The sequence below is a fragment of the Pimephales promelas genome, chromosome 15, assembly GCF_988280905.1.
Source record: "Pimephales promelas chromosome 15, fPimPro1.hap1.1, whole genome shotgun sequence".
Lineage (NCBI taxonomy): Eukaryota > Metazoa > Chordata > Actinopteri > Cypriniformes > Leuciscidae > Pimephales > Pimephales promelas.
Window position 1 is genome coordinate 3,733,362 of NC_142783.1, and position 11,737 is coordinate 3,745,098.

The 11,737-nt window shown below is 38.4% G+C and overlaps 1 protein-coding gene across 2 annotated transcripts in view; it reads right to left on the minus strand.

Annotated features, from left to right (window-relative positions):
- paplna (papilin a, proteoglycan-like sulfated glycoprotein) overlaps positions 1–10,875 on the minus strand; it is a 90,448-nt gene extending 79,573 nt beyond the window's left edge. For both annotated transcript variants that reach the window (XM_089120035.1, XM_039651071.2), the window contains exons 1-2: positions 10,770–10,875; positions 959–1,088 (exon numbers count right to left, since the gene is read on the minus strand). In XM_089120035.1, coding sequence (XP_088976161.1) covers positions 959–1,048 — 90 coding nt within the window. In that variant the 5' untranslated portion in view covers positions 1,049–1,088; positions 10,770–10,875. The remainder of the gene's footprint in view (positions 1–958; positions 1,089–10,769) is intronic.
- Positions 10,876–11,737: the final 862 nt, after the last annotated feature.

An 11,737-nucleotide genomic window follows, 5' to 3' on the forward strand; every position in this document is an offset into this window, starting at 1 on the left:
ATTATAAATGAAAAAGTGTGTGTGTGTGTGTGTGTGTGTGTGTACCTACTTTTGGGGAAAATTTTGTAACCAGAGGTGACCAAAACTTGACAAAACCTCTGAAAACTTCCCTTTAGGGACGTCCTCATATGTAAATCTGATATAACAACAATCTGGTGTGACTTATGAGGACAGAAATGTCTAATTTGTATAATGACACTGGTATTACAACGTGAACATTATTTATGAGGACATTTCTTCAGTCTTCATATTTAAAATGGCTTTGAAAACATACAAAGCAGTGTTTTATTAAAAAATTAAAAAGTGCATAAAGTTTTCTGTGATGGGTAGGGGTCAGGTTAGTGTGTGTGTGTGTAAATATACGTTAAATCTAAAAATAAAATGCCAGTGTAGACACTGCTACATCTGGTAAAATTGTGATTTCAAAAATTAAATTAAAAATGACTATTTGTGTTACACAAGAGTTTCAACGTTCCTCAAAATTAGTGTATGCACTATAAAAACATTTCTTTTGAAATGCATGGTGCAGATTTTTGATAACAGACATGATAAAACAAATAAATAGGCTACATATTGATGATCTTTAATTGAGCAAAACTATCATAGTATGAAAGGTTCGAATAAAGAGCACCGCAAAAGTGTGTGTACATTTACATGTAAATGAGCCTCTTTTCCGGAAGAAAAGGGCTTCGATACTCCGGCAACAATAAAACTGGAGAATGTCAGAAATTGTCAATTGTCAAGAAATCGATCGCTCATTTAAAAAATGAATAAAAAACTTTACGTTTTAGAAGCACAAATGCTCGCCTTGCTCTGTTCTGTGATGCACATTTGTGATTCTCCTGTTCGAATGAATCTTTTTTCGAGTCATTTCGTTCGTTGAATGAACCAAATGACTCGAAAAAAGATTCATTCGAACATCTGTGTACAGTAGAGTGTACTGCAGTGTTTCACTCACCGTTAACACTGAGACCAGTAACAGCTGCACACAGACCACAACCGCCAGCATCCTGACCTCTGAAGGGGACAGCACACAGTACAGTGTCATGCCTGTTTTCTGCCAATTCAGTGCACACACACCCAACGTCCTGCAACAGACAATTGTTTGTGTTAGTTTTTTGTTGATTTTAAAAAAGCCCCTGAAGCTGTGCATGCTCAAACAGACAAGACGCATCCACTCGTCTGAAAACATTAAAAAAAAGAAACACACACACACATTATGAACGCCTGCCAAAAGCCCCTTTAAAGCATTATTTGAGATTTACCATGTGCACTCATCACCATGCAGAGTTAGTTTATTAGGTACCCTAGAAAAAACCTGGGCATCAAACACTAAACGACACACTGCCAAACTTTCAAGTCATTCCTAACACAACTCGCACAGAAACAAATAAAAACATGTGCTGTAAATTTGGCTCAAAATATCAAACATGTTTCATATCCTCCAACTTGATTGATTGATTCAAATCTGCTTGTTATACACACATTTCCTTTGTAATTGGACAACTCCCAAAGTCTGTAGACTGGCTGTGAAATTTGGCTACTGGAGTTGACTTTAACAGACTATACTCTTAAAAATAAAACTTCTTTATTGCCATTAATGGTTCCATTCAGAACTGTTAAGTTCCATGGAATCTTCCATTGGGAGAAAGGTTCTTCAGATTACACAGATGTTCTTCACACAAAGAAAAAAAGGTTCGTTTAAAGGGTTAGTTGACCCAAAAATGAAAATTCTGTCAGTATTTACTCACCCTCATGTTGTTCCAACCCCGTAAGACCTTCGTTCATCTTCGCAACACAAATTAAGATTTTTTTGATGAAATCTGAGAGCTGGATCTCTCCTCCAAACTAGTAAATAGACATTGTTAAAATAGTGGCTCAATCTTAAGTTTATCAAACGACGAGAATACGTTTTGTGTGCAAAAAACAACAAAAATAACGACTTTATTTCAACTATTCATTTACTTCTCTCTCTGCCTCGAGTCAGGTTATTAGTGTAACAGCGTAAGCTTCTGTTTTTACGTCACACGCATCACACACACATGACCAGCGTCGGCCAATAGTGAGCCTACGTGTGATCACACGTAGGCAATCACACTACTTTAACTGACTACAGGCCCATAGAGAAGGAAGTGAATAGTTGAAATAAAGTCGTTATTTTTGTTGTTTTTTTGCGCATAAAAAATGTTCTCGTCGTTTGATAAAGTTAAGATTGAGCCCATTTTAACGATGTCTTTAATAACTTTTCGAGGCCAGCAAGTTTCTATCCCTCAAGAAGCCTATGGACTACTATGCAGGAGTGATCCAGCTCTCAGATGTCATCAAAAATATCTTCATTTGTGTTCGGAAGATGAACGAAGGTCTTACGGGGTTGGAACAACATGAGGGTGAGTAAATACTGACAGAATTTTCATTTTTGAGTCAACTAACCCTTTAAGGCCCACTCAAATGCCTTGATGGTGATGTGATTTCCACTGAAACAGGAAGACAGGGCGAAACATTTCCAAAAGCCCCTCCCCTTTTTAAAAATAGCCAATAGAATATTGCTGATATCATCACAGCTCGACGTTTGACAGCTTCATGTCGTGTCACAATATATCGCAACACAAAATGCAACAATATGTATTGTGTATTATTCACACAAAAAAAAAAAAAATTGTGTGTGAGAAAAAAAGTTTACATAGTTTTAGTGTCAGCACTACATTAAACTGATATAATGTTAAATATAATGTATAATAATGCAATGGGAGATATTTGTGTGCCTGATAATAGAAAATGAAATGAAAACCAGTAAAAAGTGCCCTACATTTGATCTAGTCTCTACAAGCATATAATTCTGTTTTCAGCTTCAGAATCATGAATATAGTTATTCTGGTGTCACTGTTGTCCTGAGTCCGTGCCTATTCATTTCCACACACAATGAAATACCAAATTTAGCATTTTAATCAACAGTTCATTGTTTGTTAACCTTTTACCACATGTCTTGGAGTATCGCAATAATATCATGATATTGAATCGTGACATGATGAGGGTATCGTTACACCCCTATGACAGCCACAGTGTAATAGACACCCCTGTTACATTCAATATGAAGCTGTTACTAAAGGAAAACAGGGAACATAATCATGCCGAAGACGTGTAGGCGACTCGATCCGCTCGGTGCTGGTGTGTTCACGTGACACTAACATGAAACCAGACTTTATTTTCCCCAATTGAAAGCATATTTAAACTGTCTAAATCGTTCCCTACTCCCTATGTAGTGCACTAGGTGCCATTCACCATGTAGAAAATAGTAAATGTGTGAACAAGTGACCGATTTCAGCTTCAGCATCTATTTATAATGTAGGGGGCGGGGCTTCAGATACTAGACAGCATTTAATTGGACAGAAAATCTGATGAGAAGCTGAAGTGCAGAGTGATGTCATCATAAGCGTTGATTTATGTCGGCGGAAGTTTTAGTTTCTTCTAAATGTGAGTTTTGTCATTATTTTGGAGCACACTGGTTTATATAAACTTAAGGCTAACATATTTCAATCCTTCCAAAAAAATTCAGTTTTTTGTGATTGTTGCAGGCAAAAATCCTTGATCAGCCTATGCGGCCCATTTTCTTTAAAAATGCGATGGATTATGCGGGATATTTATGCAATTTTATGCAATGAAATTGCGGGAACTAGCAAAAACTGTGGTTTGATTACCCCTGTTCTCACTAGGGTACTACCTTAATATAAAGAGTCATTTCTTTTTACTCCCTATGATAAGCAAGCATAACTACATCACAGAAAGTGCCGGAATATTTAAGTTCTCATTTTGTTTTATTTCAGACATTAATAAACACATCAAACTTACAAAATATTGATGAGTCAAACAAGTTCTGTAGCTTTACAAAAAGCAATATGCTACAATTTCTGTAAAAATGAATAAATGAAAAAAAAAATAGTGTGCTCCTGTTTTACAGCTTTTCGATGATGTTCACGTCGTATTTACGTCACTTCATTACGTTCCCATGGCAACAGGTTACATCACTTCGTAACGTTCCCATGGCAACAGGTTATGTCACTTCATAACGTTCCCATGGCAACGGCGAGGAAACGGCTGCTCTTGTGTGAAGCAAACGCAACATTTTTCAACTTTCTGCTAAAATAAATGGCTTTTTTGGAACGAAAGCGCTAGGATTAAGAAATCATGCAAGCCCCGCAAATTTTGGATGGAAATCGGCGATCGACCTATGGCTAAGCCACGCCCCCAAACGCGATGAGCCAATCACAGTGTGCATCACTGTACATCTCTGCCTGGAGCTGAAGCTTTTCATCGACCTTCTCAACAATACAATTATTAATGTAACCCTCCAATGCATAGTTAAAGGATTAGTTCACTTTTGAAAAAACTTTTGCTGATAATTTACTCACCCCCATGTCATCCAAGATGTCCATGTCTTTCTTTCCTCAGTCGAAAAGAAATTTAGGTTTTTGATGAAAACATTCCAGGATTTTTCTCCATATAATGGACTTCAATGGGAACCGGATGGTTCAAGTATCAAAAGACGGTTCATAACAGTTTCAGATGCAGCTTCAAATGTCTTTAAACGACACCAGACGATGAATAAGGGTCTTATCATGCGAAACGATCGGTTATTTCAAAACTTATTCCAAAAATGTAACTTTTCTAAGGACAAATGCTAGCCTTGCTATATTCTCTGAGGCGCGTTTGTAACGTCACGTAATACGTAATTACGTTCAAAAGGTCACGGGCGACGTAGCCGGAAGTACAGAATCAAAATCGTCCGACATCGTCGTTTTTCCTTTTAATTCCTTTTTTTGTAAACGGTGTTTGAGTTAGTTTTCACGTTCAACCTATGCGTTCAACTTGTAAACACTGACTCTGTACTTTCGGCTACGTCGCCCGTGACCTTTTGAACGTAATTACGTATTACGTGACGTTACAAACGCGCCTCAGAGAATATAGCAAGGCTAGCATTTGTCCTTAGAAAAGTTACATTTTTGGAATAAGCTTTGAAATAACCGATCGTTTCGCATGATAAGACCCTTATTCATCGTCTGGTGTCGTTTAAAGACATTTGAAGCTGCATCTGAAACTGTTATGAACTGTCGTTTGGACCTTGAACCATCCGGTTCCCATTGAAGTCCATTATATGGAGAAAAATCCTGGAATGTTTTCATCAAAAACCTAAATTTCTTTTCGACTGAGGAAAGAAAGACGTGGACATCTTGGATGACATGGGGGTGAGTAAATTATCAGCAAAAGTTTTTTCAAAAGTGAACTAATCCTTTAAGGCCCTTTAGGTGACTGAGAGATGATATATAATCTTTCTGTCTCCAAAAATCACCAATTGTCTCCTGTGAAATGTCTCTTACTGTGACCGCTGCCATAGCGCCTGTCCCCGAATGTTGACTGTGTGTCCGAGTGAGTGGAGGGGGCGTGGCTTAGCCATAGGTCAATTTATGGGGCGTATTTGATAAAATGCCCCTGCATAAATATGCCGACTTTGGCTGATTATGCACTAAATCATGCGATCGCATAATCACGTATTTATGGAGGGACTGAAGAAGACAAAAAACTTGGCGACTTTAAGAACTGCTCACAGAAAGGTTCTTTTGGGGAACCAAATGGTTCCTCTATTGGCTGTGGTGGTCGGCCGTTGACCAATGTTGGCCTTTTTTTGCAGTCTGGCCTGTTGAACCCGCGTCTGGGCTGCTGGGGAGAGACATCACTCAATGAGAATAAAGGAGAAAGTGATGAAAGCAAGCAAAGAGGTCAAGAGGGCACAGACAGAAGGCTGTTCTAATGCTATCTTTTCTTACTTGATCATTCTAATACACACATATATAATATATCAACGCAAGCCACTGGAATGAATTTTGGTATAGAGGGTATGCGCGTGACGTCACCGTCGGCCGGAGTGCTGCAGTTACTCACATTGAGTGGCAAAAAGACTGAGAGCGGCTGTATATGTGTTCAGCGTGAATGCCGCGAAAAACAAACACAACACATATAAAGTGGGAAAGAGCTTTGGGATTGACTGTACAACTAGATTTGACAAAAAATCAGAGGTATATTTTTACAGACTGCTATAGAAAGAGGAGCAAATGGATCGAAACAACTGGACTCCAGTCAGCGAAAGCTGGATCTGCAGTTTTCATTTTGTGTCGATATGCTGAATTTAGCTGTCAGTGTTGTAGTACTCGAGACTCGAACTCGTCTCGGACTCGGTCTCGAGACCATATTTTAATGGTCTTGGTCTTGTCATGGACTCGTGTGCATTTGGACTCGGAATTGACTCGTACTCGAACATTTGTTTTTTTAGGACTCTGACTTATTCCAGAGTCCACTCGAGTTCAATTAAAAATATTTTTCATGATTATTAATGTATGTTAATAAAATATTTCTTTAAATCGATTAATACGCCCAGTGATTGGTGATTTTCTAGTGCGCAACTGCGCATGACAAATTGTAATAAAATTACTTTTAACACCACCTACTATGTGGCCTTTTTACCCTAAACTGATCATATTTTTTAAACTCTAAGTAAATTCAGTAAAAAAAAAAAAAAAAAAAAAAGGATTTCTCTAAGTAAATAAAAGTAAATTAGGTAATCAACCCTCACTGGTCTCGATCTCGACTCGGACTCGACCATCTCTGGTCTCGGTCTCGACTCTCTCTGGTCTCGGTCTCGACTCGGACTCGACTCTCTCTGGTCTCGGTCTCGACTCGGACTCGACTCTCTCTGGTCTCGGTCTCGACTCGGGCTCGACTCTCTCTGGTCTCGGTCTCGACTCGGGCTCGACTCTCTCTGGTCTCGGTCTCGACTCGGGCTCGACTCTCTCTGGTCTCGGTCTCGACTCGGACTCGACTCTCTCTGGTCTCGGTCTTGACTCGGACTCGACTCTCTCTGGACTCGGTCTTGACTCGGACTCGACTCTCTCTGGTCTCGGTCTCGACTCGGACTCGGTCTTGACTCGGGCTCGACTCTCTCTGGTCTCGGTCTCGACTCGGGCTCGACTCTCTCTGGTCTCGGTCTCGACTCGGGCTCGACTCTCTCTGGTCTCGGTCTCGACTCGGACTCGACTCTCTCTGGTCTCGGTCTTGACTCGGACTCGACTCTCTCTGGACTCGGTCTTGACTCGGACTCGACTCTCTCTGGTCTCGGTCTCGACTCGGACTCGACTCTCTCTGGTCTCGGTCTCGACTCGGACTCGACTCTCTCTGGTCTCGGTCTCGACTCGGACTCGACTCTCTCTGGACTCGGTCTTGACTCGGACTCGACTCTCTCTGGTCTCGGTCTTGACTCGGACTCGACTCTCTCTGGACTCGGTCTTGACTCGGACTCGACTCTCTCTGGTCTCGGTCTCGACTCGGACTCGTGTGAGGTGGTCTCGACTACAACACTGTTAGCTGTAAAACCATACCCATATATTTTGTATTGTTATATAATAATAACTGTACTGGGGACTGAGGCAAATAAATGAACATTTCAACTCGTGAGATCTCAGAGTTGAGGCCTAGCTATAGGGATATACAGAGTTCACATCTGCTGATTAACCCTTTACAGTTGTACTCCCATTTAAGGCGATTACACAAGGCTTTGCATTTGCAGGAGCCAAAGGTCATAAAGAAACACTGCGGAAGGAATTTCATTTGCTGATTTGAATTGTATTCATATGTTTTCAATTTCATTGCATACAGGTTATTTGTTGGCAAGCCCCGAATCTAGATACAAGCGAGATGTCCGTTAGATAGCGTTGATATCAATCGTTACGAAGTCCGCTCAACCTCCTCATGGAATATTACTACAAGAAATGTCACGGACCAAACATACAATGCATCAATGTTTCGACTGTGTGTTTTTTTTAACGTTTTTACTATTATTTTTACATTTTGTAGAAGCGTCGCAATCGTAACATCAAGGACAACATCAAGGATGTTTTTTAATAAACACTGACCAAAAAAAAACTAACGTTTTATGGCTGGACGATATGATGATATATATATAGGCTATTAAAACACTGATATAAATGATCACCCGGATTTAGACCTGCCTATATTGTATTTATATAAAGCATTCACAGGCAAATTTGCTTTATGTTTAGGTCTATATGGTCTATTTTATTTCCCCAGTGTCAAAATCAGGCAAACATAAATGTCAGGCAACACGATTCCTGGCTGCATGTCAATATCCATGGATCACTGGATCTTTAGTAAGTTTTAACACTATATTGAGTCCAACATTTAGTTTAAATTGATAAAATTGTTTGTTTTAGTCGCATTTTCACAGTTTCTCCAACTAAATCCAGTCACGCAGCAGATCTTTTGCCACTCAGACTGAGGCGGGTTGTTTCGGCGGGAAAGTGACGTCAATGCATTCCCTCTATTGGTGTTTTTGGAAATATTGCTGTGAAATCCCCTTTATTTTTACGAGAGTAAAGTCACATACATACAGTAGTGTATTCCAGTTTTTAGAATTAACCTACATTAAAATTCGTATTCAAACACTGATTAGAACTGAAGCAGCAAGCAGAATGCAGTTTTGATGGGCGTTTTGATTATTGAGCACACATTGCGTATCAGATGTAACCAAGCCTTAGGCACCAATAACCTTGAAGAGCATAGAAGCGCTTGCATGACTGACACTGCCAGACTACCAGAGGCTAGGATTTATTGTGATTGCAATTAATCAGTGAACATAAAAGAGCAAAGACACACAATCTGTCTCAGATGGCAAATCATAGTTCAGCTCAACTTTGGTTTATTTAACAAAAATATGTCCAATCAGTTTAGAAAAAATATAGGCCTACTCTACATATCTGAAAAATAGATTCAATTCAGTACCTAAATTCCTCTACCAATCAATCAATCAATCAATCAATCAATCAATCAATCAATCAATCAATCAATCAATCAATCAATCAATCAATCAATCAATCAATCAATCAAATTGTCAATCAATCATCCTGTGTTAAAGTCAAACCCAATATCAATTCTGAGTTTGTGTGATGTTGCAGTTACCTCAGGTTTGTTTGCAGGATCGGTGCTGAATGTGTGGCACTTTTTGTTTGGTGAAACAGTTAAAGCTTTTTAATATCCACCAACTCAGTGATGCCAATATAAGATCAACTTCTGAGTAATCAAGAAAGCCTCTCATAAAGCATGTTCTAACAGCCTGAAACAAGCTACAAATGTACAGTAGTTTAATATGAGAAAGCTGCCAGAGCATGCTGCCACCTGCCAAGACCGCTTCAACATGGGAGTTTCTGAACTGGAGAAGCCATAAGGTTTTGAGCCCACAAATGTAAACTTTACTTGTATGATCCATTAACACACACCATACCTATGGAAGCTTGTTTCCGCCATAGAATGAAAAATATAAAAGGTAATTGCGACTTTTTATCTCACAATTGTGAGTTTACTTCTCGCAATTCTGACATTATTTCTCAGAATTGCAAGATGGAAAGTCAGAATTGCGAGATATAAAGTCAGAATTGCGTGATATAAAGTCAGAATTGCGTGATATAAAGTCAGAATTCAGAATTGCGAGTTATAAAGTCAGAATTGCGAGATATGAAGTCAGAATTGCGAGTTATAAAGTCAGAATTGTGAGATATAAAGTCGCAATTGCGTGTTATAAAGTCAGAAATGCATGATATAAAGTCAGAATTGTGAGATTTAACTATTCTGAGGGGGAAAAAAGTTGTCTTTTCCCCCCCTAATTGGCCTAATAAGTCGCAATTGCGAGTTTATATCTCACAATTCTGAGAAAAGATGTCAGAATTTCGACATATAAACTCGCAATTATGTGTTATAAAGTCAGAATTGCGAGATGTAAACTCGCAATTGTGAGAAAAACTTCTGTCTTTTTTTCTCAGAATTATGACTTTATATCAAGCAATTCTGACTTTATATCACGCAATTCTGACTTTATATCTCGCAATTCTGACTTTATATCAAGCAATTCTGACTTTATATCAAGCAATTCTGACTTTATATCAAGCAATTCTGACTTTATATCAAGCAATTCTGACTTTATATCACGCAATTCTGACTTTATATCTCGCAATTCTGACTTTATAACACACAATTCTGACTTTATAACTCGCAATTGCGACTTTATATCTCGCAATTCTGAGAAATAAAGTCAGAATTGTGAGATATAAACTCGCAATTGTGAGAGAAAAAAGTCAGAATTGTGAGATAAAAAGTCACAATTATTTATTATATTTTTTTTTATTCAGTGGCGGAAACAAGCTTCCATACCATACAGTTGTCATATACCACAACAAAACTAAAAAAAAAAAAAATGTCAGGATAGCTCCTACTGCATCTAAAACTAAACAGCATGCTGTTAATTAAATAATTTAAATAAAATACAATAAGATAACTGCAATTTCTGCAAAGAGTGGTTAAATAATGCGACATAACATAAACATTAATAAAGGACATAGGCCTATAAAACGTATTTTGATTTATCTTCGTTTAATGTATCCGTTGCTCGTATACTATTCACTTTCATTTCAGTGTTTGTACGTCTTTGTTGTTTTTCTGTAAAAATGACCTCCAAATGACCGAATACATTCAGATAAAGAAAACTGATAAGACTCGTTTTAATCACTAATCCAGCCACAGAAAACACACATTAATCTCCATTAGAGATCGATGAAACTATCACTTGATGAACTGCCAGTTTCAGCGAGAACGTCAACAACTTTGTCTCACACAGAAAACATATTGAAAGAAATGAATAGTAAGTCATAACTTACTTTTTCCAGCTGTCGAAAGAAAACAGAGTTTATCTTCGCATTTCACGTAGATGAATCTGCTCTCTCTCTCTCTCTCACGCGCGCACACACACACTCTCTCTCTCTCTGAAGCGCGTGAGAAGACTGGTGTTAAATGTCCACAGTGAGTGAGTCACACACACACTGTATAGAGAGAGAGAGAGAGAGAGAGAGAGAGAGAGAGAGAGAGAGAGAGAGAGAGAGAGAGAGAGAGAGAGAGAGAGAGAGAGAGAGAGAGAGATACCATGATAACGGCCATATAGGCCTATTGTACAAGTGTTGGCTTGAGAAGAATACTGTTATTCTATTTAAACGTAGGCTTTTGTAATTATAGAACTAAAGTTGACTGTAGAGCTGTTGCAATCACAAAACTCAGCTCAGTGTGCTGCTTCAAATTTAATTAAAAAAAAAAAAGTAGCTGCAAACATTTTACAAAACAATGTGCAATACTTCACGTTTTACTACCAAACCAATTGAACTTTCACTGTTTTCCTTTATATCGCACACGAGTTCCTGAACATGAACGCACACATCAGTAATAATTTGAATAATCGTCACTTTTACAGATTGCAACAGCATTTCAAAAATATTTTGAGGGCATTAATGTTTTGCTGACTTATAATAGGCTACATGTCATGTCACGATGAACATTTTTCTATTAATTTAATAGTCAGATTTTTTTTAATGCACATTTATTTTGCCATATTTAAAGGGTTAGTTGACCCAAAAATGAAAATTCTGTCAGTATTTACTCACCCTCATGTTGTTCCAACCCCGTAAGACCTTCGTTCATCTTCGCAACACAAATTAAGATATTTAAGATATTAAGATCGCTCCTGCATACTAGTCCATAGGCTTCTTGAGGGACTGGCTCTTGCTGTCCTCGAAAAGTCATTAAAGACATCGTTAAAATAGTCCAAGTGACTACAGGCGCTCAATCTTAACTTTAT